Source organism: Euprymna scolopes, chromosome 19 (genome assembly GCF_053919585.1).
Source record: "Euprymna scolopes isolate OS-2025 chromosome 19, ASM5391958v1, whole genome shotgun sequence".
In the NCBI taxonomy this organism is placed as follows: Eukaryota; Metazoa; Mollusca; class Cephalopoda; order Sepiida; family Sepiolidae; genus Euprymna; species Euprymna scolopes.
In genome coordinates, this window is record NC_136500.1 from 22,358,248 (window position 1) to 22,371,350 (window position 13,103).

Genomic DNA, 13,103 nt, shown 5'->3' on the forward strand with positions numbered 1-13,103 from the left:
TGCTTACTAATTGTTCTAAAAACGAAAAAATGGAAAATATAACAAAAAAAATTGTTGTATCAAAAGAAAAAGCAGAAAAGAATACTTACTCATGTATTCCAAACGTTCTCGATAATCTGCCGACAAAGTAGAAACAGAAATGCATGAGACTGTAGAAACTAAATACGTAGGTAACATATATAGATTGACTAGAACAGTTGGGTCACAACTGTTATCGTTATTTGCTCCACTTTGATTTCATTAAAAAATTCATAAACTGTGACTTTCTTTTTATCGCATGAATCAAAATGATCTCTTTATTTCTATAATATCTAAATATTAATTAACTTGTCCGTACGTTCAGTGTCACAAAAAAACTATCATCATCACAAACATTAATTAATGAGAAACGAATTATCTCCCTTTATAGTCACTCTTTATCAGTTAAAAATCATTAAAAACCGTCTCCAAAAATTTTTCAAAACAACAACAACAAAAAAATATAGTTGCCTGTTTACGGTTTTAAATTAGCTATTTTATTTTATCATTTAATATGTTGAGAGGAGCCTGTAAGTTTGTTTTATTATAATTTCTTTTTAAAATTAAAAAAAAAAAACTGTGCAAGTGAATTGACATCTGTTCCTTTATAATTTATATGAAGAAATTATTCAGAAAACAAAACAATATGTTTTGTGTTGAATTTTCATTGAACAAAGAATCTAAACTTTTCAAATCAACTTATTTTAGAATTTGCAAAAAAATCGTTTTAAATTCGTCGTTATTTGTTTTTAAATTTTATTTTTTTATTGATTTCATTTATAATGTGTTTTAAAAATTTTCAGCTACCGTGGAATTTCCACGGGTTCTGCTAGTTGTTATGAATAATATAAAAGTAAAGTGTCGTATTATTTAGCTATCTACTTTGCATAATATGTTTACGGTGTGTACGAACACACTATGTAAATTAGAGAGTCACTCTTTCTCTCATTGCTCACAGAGACATTAAAATATATTAGAGAGTAATTGAATCAACATACAGTGAGAGAGAGAGAGAGAGGGAAAGAAATACGAAGATAGCTCTATTAGAGATGGGCGATTTGTTCAGTTAATTACAATTTACAGATAATTAGAATTAAATTGAAATTGTTTTTAAACATAACTCAATCTCAAAACTAAAGAATATTTTAGCATATATTTTGTGTCATTAAAATAAATTAAAAAAAAACCCTTAGAGATACAAGCGTATGTATTCACAGACATCCACATGAATATATATCAGGACATTTATATACAATTGTTAGTTTTCTGATCAGTGTGCACTAAGTTTCCAAGGGTGCCAAATTTCATGCTGTAATCACGTTGAGTAATGAAGGCAAGATAACGTATATAACCCTGCAAAACGTTGCAAATATGTTATACTCTTCTCTGTACAAAATCAAAATAAGTCTTTTGAATAATTTTTTAAAGAGATCGCCACTTATCAGGGCCCGGAATCCATTTGAGGATAAGAGTTAATATGTGTGCACTAGTCATTAGGACAATAGCATAGTAATTGTTAGGAGTGGAAAATTGGGTTATTTAAGAAGGCAGTTCAACAAGAACTTGTTTACATTGGGCTTGAAGACAACAATATTGTAGTCAGCTGGAAAGCAGACCAGCAGAACAGAGTTCCACAGGCGGGTAATTCTTGGAAAAAAACCCTTTATTCATGGAATCCACATTTAGGTTTAAGCACCAATAGAGAGTGGGGAGACTTATTGATAGTGGTTTTCGCTAGACAAGTGTTTTTTGTGAAAGAATGGGACCATAGATTGGAGCTCAGACGAGCACTTGCTATGAAAAAATGATAGAGTAGAGACAAGTTGAGTGCAATTCAAAAAATTTTTCATCTCAACTATGTGTGCAATTTTTTCCATATTTTTCAGATAATGTAGACAGCAGGTCTGGAAAAGTTTTTATGGATTCAACTAGACTCTATACTATGCAGTAACGGATAAAAATTATTGAGGTATTTTATACCTTAAAATCAGTTCTTCTGAAGCAGCAGCAATGCAGGAATGATTTTGGCGAGAACAATATATCTGATAGAAGGCCACTTAAACGTTTGGTAACCAAATTTCTGAAGACAGAAAGTGTTGCAGATGCCCACAAAACCACTGTGATCAACATCGTCCAACCATAATTCCTAACAATATCCGGATTTTACGAGAACGTTTCAAGGAATCTCCCAGAAAATGAACATGCCATCTCTTGCATTTCGGAAACATCAGTTTTGAGGATCCTCCAAGATAATCTTAATGTCTTTCCTTACAGAGACAAACCGATCGCAATGAAGCAAAATGAGAAGCATTTGGTGAAGGATTAAAAATGGCTCTGGCTTGTTAGATTTGATTTTTTTTTAATGACAAAACTCATTGTCACTTGTGTGAGCATATCAATAAGCAGGATACGCACATCTGGGTTTAGGCTCAGGCTTAATCCATGAACATACTTATTGCCCTCTTAACCAACAGAAAAATGACTATATGCTATTGGATAAAATGACCTTAATAGAAAAATTAAAACAAATTTTTGAATATCCAGAATTAATGAATATTTTAGCATATATTTTCTGTTATTAAAGTACATAGATAATTAAAAAAAAAACTGTCAGGATAGAAATGTTCATGGACTTAGTCATTTTTATTTTTTTTTTATTTACCTTAAACATGGTACACTGCCATTGGGGCATAATGGGCTACTGTGAATTAGGGACCAGATCTATAATGGTATTCTAAGTGAGGAGTTATGCAGCGAGATGTTTGTTCATTTTACATTTAAATTTCAGCATGTTAGTACAGTCAGGGAAACAAGTAGCAGAGATAGAATTCTGAATGCTAGCAGTAGAAGAAAAGAAGCTATCAAAGCAAAAGATCTTCCCGCATCTGAAGATCTCTACAGAAATGAGAGCTAGCTGATTATCATGATAATCGGGTGTGTTCATTTAATGGGGAACAGGAACAACAAGCTCACTGGAACACATTACATAAGGATACAAAATTGAAGTGATGGGACAGGGGATGGATCGTGGTAGATAGTGTGTAACCTATTAGATTAAAGACATTTTTGGCACCCTTTCTAAGAGGAAGAGGTTAATGGTTGGTGCACCAGCCCAAATGTGACAATAATACTCCATATATGGATGGATGATGGTTTTTCTTTTAGAAATAAATGATACCGGCAGGTATGAAACGTTTTCTAGCATGGTAGAGGGAGCCTATTTTCCTTGTCATATTGAATACGATTTCTCTGTTCAATCTCAAGAGACAATGGATACCCCCTGTAAGGGTAGCTGCATTTGTAATTGTGAGGCAAGAGTTGCGCAAGCCCAAACCACACCTCTCCTGAATCGGCACTGCTTGAGTCCAGTGGCAAGGAGAAATGTTAGATGACCGGAAACAATGCCGAGATAAGCAGAGAGTATATTCATCACCTGGAATTCCCAAATGATCACCCATCTTAGTACTGACCAGGTGATCTAACAAGAATATTGAATAGATCAACACAATAGATCAAGTAGTATATAAATTAGTGGGATTTTGATGACGTCATCCAGTGTGCATGGGGACAAACAAGTATGCGTGCTCTACAGAGTTTTAATAGTGTATAGATCGATTTGATGACGAAAAACAGGAATAAATAAATAAATTGTAGGACGGATGTAAATCGAACAAAATGATTATCAATAATTTCACAGATGCAGGATGTTACACTGTTGAGAGATTAAAGTTCAAGCATAATTCACCTTTTACGTCCCAGTTCCTGTCAAAGCCTGAAAAAGAAAAATATACAATGAAGTTTATAGAGAAAAAGAAATAGACGGAGTTCTTTCTTATTTTTTTTTACATGAATTGAAAAAGAACATGACCATAAGACGAAAATCAGTTTTGATCAGATTTACTTCATAAATATTGGATGCAAAACATGGATTAAACTGTTAAACAATGGATGTGAAATATGCATAATATGTGCTGTATCATTTACCATAAAATATAAAAACGATCAATTGCAATTTTACATAAATTTTCGTCAGTTTTTCAAGCTTAAGTCTGAAATATAAATCTTAAAAAACATCAATGCATCTATATATTACTTTGTAAAATGATTGTATCGTTGTTGTTGACTAGATGTAAATCCACTGAAAATTCAGTATTTATTAAAAAGTACTCACTCACAAGTAGAGTGTAATTATAGTATATTTATTAATACCAACATTATTGGCTGCATATATGCATACATCTTTCTGTTATAACTTCTCTCTGATTCTCTCTCCTCTGATTTTGAGCGTGTGGTTCAGTGGGGGAATACGTGGCTGGTTACCTTTAATGCATCTAAAATCAAACTCCTATCCTTACATCATCAACGCTCTGATCCCCATCTGGCATCAATTGAGCTGGATGGCTCTCGTCTGAGAGTGTTTTGACAAGCTTCTGGGTTTGACCTTTACTCCTGATCTGAAATGGAACACGTACATCAAGTCTGTTGCCAAGGTCGCTGGAAAGATGGTGGGATCCTTCTACCGCTCAAGAAGATATCTCACTATTGATGCAATTCTCTGCCTATATAAAAGCCAAGTATGTCCAAGGATGGAATACTGCTGCCATATCTGGGAAGGAGCTGCTAAAAACAGCCTATCCTGCCTTGACAGAGTACAAAATAGACTTCGTGGCTTAGTGGGGGATGCCCTTTTCTCTACCCTGCAACCTCTCTCCCACAGAAGAGACGTTGCGAGCCTATCCTTGTTTTATCGTTATTTCCATGGCAGGTGCTCGTCTGAACTCCAATCTCTGGTCCCTCCTCGCCAATCTTTCACGAAAAACACCCGTCTAGCCGAATCCACTGTAAAAATTTCCCCCACTCTTTATCTGTGCCTAAATCAAAACGTAGATTCCATGAACAAAGCTTCTTTCTTAGAACTGCACGCCTGTGGAACTCTGTTCCGTCTGCCTGCTTCCCACCTGACTACAACTTGGATGTGTTCAAGTCCAACGTTAACAAATTCCTAATGAACCGCCCCCCTTAAGTAAACGCTTCATCAAATCTCCATACTAACGTAATGTACTTGCAATAACACTTATCCCTGAGTGGCTTCCGGGCCTTTTTGTGTAAAAAAAAAAAAACTTCTTTAAAGAAGCAGCGACTTCAGGCCAAATCTAAAGACAGTACTTCTCTAATGTTGCATTGGAAACATGGATGCATATGTGTAGCCAATAATGTTTGTAGAAATAAATACACTATAATATGAGACTTTATATGTAGATTAGAAATTCTGCCGGGCATAAGTTTGAAATAGCATTTTCACTACTAAATATAGATTAAGTATATGCATCTTATAAATTTTTATTAAATTTTTTAAATTAATAATCCCATTATTTAAACATAAAATGCCATTTTTTTCTAAATTGTTAGGATATAAAACTCAGAGTAAATGAAAAGAACCAAATATTTAAAAGAAATAAAAAGATAAGTATTAGCCAATATGAACGTGATTTTGATAAAAATCATTTTCAAAAGCAATAAAAACGATTTACTTACTCCAATATAGCCTGTATACCAAAGTCCATGCATATCTTTCAAGTATTCTGTAGTTGGGTACTCTGATAATAAACCAATAATCCGGTCGGCTAGCTATTCTCTCGACACCAAGCTTGTATATTTCTCCAATGGCCACTACAAATACCTTCACATGTTCACGTTTCAAGAGCTTGGCTTGTCGTCTGGTCCACAGGTGATTGTTTGATTTTCCATTGGTGATAACGATGGCAACGTTGGCTACGTGGCGCCTGGCTCCTCTGCGTAGAGTGAATGAGTATCTTCTGAGGTATGCTAATGCACGATTGGTGTATTCTTGTCCTCTCATATATGGAATCCTGTCGATGGCCTTTAGAACTTCATGCAGATCCTTGTAGGTTTTCAAGTTAAAGTCATCTCTTACCCGAGTGCTGTAAGTGATAGAACCAACTCTCACATGCCTGGGTGCAATACGGAAGTACCTAACAACATCCTTTACAAAGTTTTTCACTCTCTTAAAGTTCTCCAATCCAACATAAGTGGATGTGTCAATCACAAACATTATGTCCAGTCGGGCTGTGTCATAACCTATAAGGAGAATAGAAGAAAATTATGCAATTTAATTAAAAACATAAATTATGAAAATGATGCTAGTTTATTGGCTGAATATGAAGCAATTTCATAGTATTTTTTAAAGAAAATAGATTTTTAAATTTATCAACTTATCTACTTTTTACAATGTTTGTTTTTATTACTTTGATAAAAAATTGTTTAACAGCCATGTTGAGAGATTTTTAACATCTCTTTTATGTATTGGCATGTATTGGACGGCTTCTAGAGATTGACTTCCAAAAATAATCTCTGATCAGATCTTCATTTATCCCTCTTTCTCTCAAACCCATCTTTATTAATTCCTCCAATGTTTTCCTTGACCTTCCCCTGTTAAGTGACCATGCTACTCTAACTGTTATTCGGTCCTGGATATGACATAAAACTATCCGATGGTGAGGCCTCACCTTGCAGGCCTTGGGGAGTGTGGAGTCACCCTTTAATTGCCATTGCTCCCAGGTACACTCTGACCAGAGTGGTAGTACCTGTTAGGGTCCCAACTAGGGGTTAAATAGAATCTGACCTAAAAAAAAATATATATATACTCCATTAAAAATCGTTCCTCAAAATAACTAGATTCGGCATTAAATAACCTGAAAAAAGTTGATATGCTGTAAAACAAAAGCAACCAATCAACTGTTATTCACCAACTAACCCAAGCAATCTCATTCATTTTTTTAATGTTACCGTACCAACGAAGTCTTCTCTCTTACACTCACTTACACAAATTTCCCTATACCATCCTAATTTAATTTTTCTATTGAAGCATCAAATTTAAGTTTATTTTTAAGACATTTCAGAGACAAAGACTACTGTTACGTATATTTTATTTAATCAACAAATAAAGAAGAAAACATTTTCGAAACATATATTTCTTGTTCTCTCTCTTTTCTCTCTCTCTTTCTCTTTCTATCTGTCTATCTGTCTCTCCTACTGTCAACGTATATATATGCTATTCTCTTTTCTTCAACTGGTATTGCACCCTCCTTTCCACTTTTTTTCTATATCAACATATGTGAAATACTTCCTCTGAATGTGCTTCAATATTTCCTGTCTTCCTGTTTCTGTTTGAATTGATCTGCTGTTTAAAGCTACTGAATGGACCAAGTTGTGACAATCTTTTGTTGATGTACCTGACAGAAGACTATAAGTATTAATACATATAAGTATGGCATAAGCACGTTGACGCCCCGGTTCTCACTAGATCACCAAAGTTAAGTGACATTGAGTTTGGTCAGTACTAAATTGGTGACCATTTGAAAATAGCAGGTGCTTTCTGCTTATCACGGCATTATTTCTGGTCATCCTGGACATCTCCTCGCCACCGAAATCACGCAGTGTCAATTGTGGTTGGTGATTGCGCAGTGTCAATTGTGGTTGGTGATTGCGCAATTCATACTTCACAATTACACACCGAACAGCTATCCTTGTATATCCATTGTCTCTCATGACAAATTGGAGGCAATAATATTTAAGTATCATATAAGTAGGTATTATATATATATGTTCTTCTTCACTCATTTTTCTTAATTAAGCCTCGCTCCGACAGTCGAGTTTTACATTTCTTCCATGTCCAATCACGCGATTCCCTTGGATTTTACTTGTGCGAATGGAAATTTAACTAACTTTCTTGGATTCTGCATTTTTGGATTTTACCGTCATTGGATACTTTACCCTTCACCAGACTATCCATTCACATAAAATCACTTTTTTATTCGTCCTATTCTCTCTGCTTCATTTTTGTTATCACGTAAGATGTATGACTTACTTGCAGTTCCATCAAATACATTTGCAAGCAAAATCCGATCCCGCATTTTGCTAAATCCTACCCTCTGATGAGAAGGAAATTATTTCTTTGAAACTCCGCAAATTAAGGACTATCCACTTATTTAGTGTTTCCTTTTTAAAATTAAATATGTTTTTAACTCTTTTTCAAAGTGTTTTTTGAAATGTTTCATTAACTATTTGTTCTTATATATATATATATATATATATATATATATATATATATATATATATATATATATATATATATATATATATGAGTTAACTTTTTAAAAATAATATTACCTGATAAGGTCTTTAGTTATTCATACCTAACTAACCGAAACATTGTCATGGTTATGTAGCGATATTAAAATTTTTACTTAAATATAAGTAATATATATATATATGTGTGTGCGTATGTGTGTGTGTATATGTGTGTATGTATATGTGTGTGTGTGCGCGTGTGTGTGTGTGTGTGTGTGTGTTAAAAATGGGGTAAAATATTCTAACAAGAAAAAAAAACTATATTTAAAAGAATGGGATAATCAATAATTGTTATTTTTTATATACTTGTTTTTTTATTTGATATTTTCATTTTTCAAATCCTTTAAATAATTAAAAAAATAATAATTTTAACGTGTTCCGAACGATCTTTTGTCTTTAAAACGTCCCCTTCAAAAAGTTTGTAAAAGTAGATGTTTTCACTAAGCCATTCTGATGAAAAATGACTTTCCCAAGGAGTGAGATGTTGTGTGCTTCTAAACGTTCTCAAGCTTGAATGTATTTCGTCCTGGTACTGGTTTATTTGGGTCGATTCAGAGACATTGAGTATTATCGGTCTTGTTCGTGTTTTATTTTTTGGTTTTATTTATTTTTCTTCTTACTTGTGTGAAGATGTATGGTGCATTGAAACTTTATCACATAACTGTGTTTGTGTGTGGGGGAGGTTGTGTTTGTGTGTGTGTGTGTGTGTGTGTGTGTGTGTGTGTTTTCTTGTATTGGCATGTGAAATGTGAGTTCTGTCTGATGGTTTGAATAAGTCATTTCTTTTCTACTCCATGTTTTCCCAACCGTACCATCGCACAGAAATTTAAATGTAATATGAAAAAACATCTTACTGCCTAACTCCTCACTAAGGTTGTCTTCTTATAAATCTGACCCCTATCACTGTAACATTGTCGTTACATTTTAACATGGACCTAACGTTGTGCATTAAACTCCCGCAGCGAAACAAAGGAAAGAAATTCGACACAAGTTTTTTTTTCAGTTGAAACAAAAAGGCATTTATTACAGGTCGTTTCCACACCAAGCCGCCTGTCATGCATTTTCCAAGCCATCGAAAATATGGCCACATTCTTGTTTTTCCCCTTAGGGTCAATTAGCAGTTTCTTAGTCTGCAGCTGTAGCTAGCTGTTATCTATAATTCCTTCCACTGTATATAGTCATCTGAAAATCTTGTTAAAAGTTCGGAGGATAAATGAGTCTTGAATCTTGCTTAAAAGTTCTTGTCGTGCCGCCACGTGGTTAAAACAAAACAAACTCTGCTATGTTGACGCATGTTTAAAAGTCTCTCGCTTCGCCTCATGCTTCCCCCCTTTCCTCTGATCCTGCTGTGACGTCACACTCGTGCCACGGCTAGGTCATTTATGTATGTGTTAAAGGCTCCGTGACATCACAGTTGTTATTCAATGGCAAAATGACTTGTCTGCAGTGAACAAAATTAAAAATAGATTTTTAAACATAAACCTGGAAGATCACTAAGTAATACTCACCTCGAAGTCTAATTTTTCTCCACTCTACAAATAAAATAAAAAAGAATACATACTATGAAAGATTCTTTAATGTAAAAATTTAAATAAATGATTTTTTTATATAATTAAATAATAAACAGATAAGCTGCTTAGAGCACGCTTTTAAATGCGAAAAAAGAATTTTATTTTATTTTTTTTTCTGATTAATTTCAGATTTAAAATTCCTTGTCCCTTGTCGTTATTTTTGCTTCTGAGAAAAAAAAAAAAAAAAACAACAACTAACAAAACTCAAGAACTCTTTTGCTTTAATTTATCTGTTTATTCTTTAATTTTCAAATTCAAGATGCTTTTACTTGCCGACACTTGTTTTCAATTACTGATTTTTTTTTTTATTTACAAAAGAATCACCATTTATCAAGGCCCGAAGGTCACTCAAGGATGAGGGTTAATGAATGTAAGGTATTTTTGTAGTAATCGTTAATGTTGTAAGTTGGGTAAAAGTTGATTATTTAAAGGGACGGTTCAACAAGAACTTGTTTACATTGGACTTGAAGGTTACAATATTCTAGTAAGCCGGCAAGCAGGCCAGTGGAACAGTGTTCTACAGGCAGGCAGTCCCAAGAAAAGTTTTTGTTCATGGAATCTGCATTTAGATTTTGGCACGGATAGAGGGTGGGGGAAATTGTTGATAATGAGAGTAGCTAGTCGAATATGTTTTTTGTGAAAGTCCGGCAAGAGTGAGGGGATAACAGATTAGAGCTCAGACGAGAGTGTCTATATATATGCAACAGAATTGCAGTACATCGTAAATATCAGGTTGGTGCAAAAGTTTTGCTGGTTTGTAGTAAGGTGGCCTTTTAAACCATTGTAATTTATCTTATGCGCATTTTGTCATTACGTAAACATGTCACCATGATTAATTTGCAACTTTTTCTTATTTCATATTATTAAACGTATCATTCATATTTCATATTATTAAACGTATCATTCATATTTCATATTATTAAACGTATCATTCATATTCTTCTCTAATATTATCACCAATGTTGACCCAAAAATGACCTTCTTTAGTCAACAGAAAGGAAGCCATCTTCCATCACGATAATGCTCGTCCTCACACAGCGCTACTGACCAAAGATCTCTTAAGAGAATTTGGTTGGAAAATTTTGCCCCATCGTCCATATTCTCCTGACCTAACTCCTTTGGATTTTTATTTATTTGGAAGATTACAAAATCATTTAGATGGCCTTAAGTTGACATTATGAGTTAGGTTCATATTTCACATCAAAATATAAAGAATTTTAGGAGCGAGGCATTTATAAGATGGAATCAAGTTATAAAGATAGCAAAGGTCGTTATTTTTATCAATAAGGATTTAAAATTTTTTTTAAAAACACAGTTTTACATGGTTAAGATTAACTTTTAAATCAGCAAAAACATTTTTTACCGACCTGATATTTGGAAACAATTTCGAACAACTGAAACTATCCGATTAAGTAATATTTTGCTTAGCCTGCATTACTTACTTTTAGTAGGAAAAAAATTGGGGGGGGGGATATGATTTTAAAATGATGTCTTTGATAGATTTTTTAGTTATATTTTTAACATCATGGTGGTGGTGGTGGTGGTGGTGATGATGATGATGATGATGATGATAATAATAATAATAATGATGATAATAATAATAACAATAATTTGCAATAAGTATTAAAAGAGATAAGAAGAACTAAAAATCTGGGAAGACTTGTTATCACTCAGACTCCAGGAAACACCAACGGTTATTCAGGGTGATTAATTATGGATGATGACCTTTGCGAGAACAAACGAATAATAATAATAACGTTATTGTCATGAATAGAGATGTTCAGAAACATACAGGTGTTCATTTTCAAAATTAAATTTTAAAGCGGAAAAAGAAATCTTTTGCACCGACCTGATACATTCGTTGCATTTTAATTTTAAAACAATTTAAAAATTGTTTGTTTGGTCGCTTTGTATTTTAGACATCAACCATTTCTATGCAATTTAATGCCGAATTTTAGTCATTTTAGTAAACTTTTATTATGCTTCATGTTTTTAATATCTTTAAATATTTTAGAGAATATGTTCTCAAAGCATGTTTCGAAAGCAGGAGTACTTTATTTAAAATAACTCTATGTATCTATAAAAGTGACCTTGTCTGTCTGTTTGTCTGTATGTGTGAGGAACGGTCTCTACCAAGCTACTCTGTCAGTTGTTGGTCTACAGACTTGAAACTTGATATACAAGGAATTCGGACCCGTGGGACAAATTCGATTTGGTTTTTAGCCGTTAACATAGCTGCTATTTGATAAAATGTAAACTTGGCAGGCATAAGTAGACTTGAAGTGCTTCTCTACGTATGTGCAAATGCACATTTATACGGTAATCTCGGTTAATTTTTAGAGTTTTCATATCCATCTGTTGATGGCTCAGATGGTAAAAAATAATGCTGGAGCACTAGATGTTTTTGTTTCGATTCTAGCTGATGGCATACATCATTGTTCGAATTAGAACATACAACATAATAATGTCGATGCAACGGTTCCCGTCAGATCACCAAAGTTAAGACACATTGAGTCTGGTCAGTACTAAAATGGGTAACCATTTGGGAATTCCGACTATTGTATGTGCTCTCCGTTTATCTTGGCATTGTTTTCAGTCAATCTTGAACCTCTCCTTGCCATTGGACCCAAGCAGTGCCGATTCAGGAGAAGTGTGGTTGGTGACTGCGCAACCCTTGCATCATAATTACATGTGCAGCTACCTTTGAGACTGAACGGAGACATCAATTCTACTTAGATAAAAAATGATGGATGCTTAATTTATTCTGGTGCAACCTGTCTGAAAATATCGGCTTCCTGGCATAAATGGCCCAAACGTTGATATTATTACTTTTTTCCCGTTGCAAAACTCAATCATGCTCTGCTGGACCAAAAACAAAAATACAAGTTTCCCACTATAAAACGATCAAATCAAACATATGTACAAATACTTATTAATATAAAGAATTTGAAGTGTGAAAGATTTTACTAAAATTATTGGATTCGGCAGTAAATGACCTGAAAAGGGTTGATACGTCGTAAAACATAACGGAAAAACTAAACTCCATAAACAAATATTTGAAGATATAAAGAATTTGAAGCATGAAAGCTTTTACTAAAATGATCGCATTCAACAATAAATGACTCACAAACGGTTGATATGCTGTAAAACAAAACAACCAAAGTAAACCATTTATACAGGGCGGAACGATAAAAATGTCACTTTAAGGAAAACAATACTACAGCTTCATTTTAAAACTTTTATTGCAAAAATCAACTCAAGTAACTTGATTATGTAGTAGAGCTGACATCTATTCAATGTAGCCGCCTTCAGCTTCAATCACTGCCTCGATACAAGTCTGAAACTGGGAGCATGCCTTTTTCA

The 13,103-nt window shown here is 33.8% G+C and overlaps 1 protein-coding gene across 50 annotated transcripts in view; it reads right to left on the bottom strand.

The window, feature by feature from the left end:
* Window positions 1-13,103, bottom strand: part of LOC145303484 (uncharacterized) — a 578,993-nt gene that overhangs the window by 437,749 nt on the left and 128,141 nt on the right. For all 50 annotated transcript variants that reach the window (XM_080144904.1, XM_080144905.1, XM_080144871.1 and 47 more), the window contains 4 exons: window positions 9,678-9,701; window positions 5,554-6,117; window positions 3,764-3,790; window positions 90-116 (listed from right to left, as the gene is read on the bottom strand). In XM_080144904.1, coding sequence (XP_080001030.1) covers window positions 90-116; window positions 3,764-3,790; window positions 5,554-6,117; window positions 9,678-9,701 — 642 coding nt within the window. The remainder of the gene's footprint in view (window positions 1-89; window positions 117-3,763; window positions 3,791-5,553; window positions 6,118-9,677; window positions 9,702-13,103) is intronic.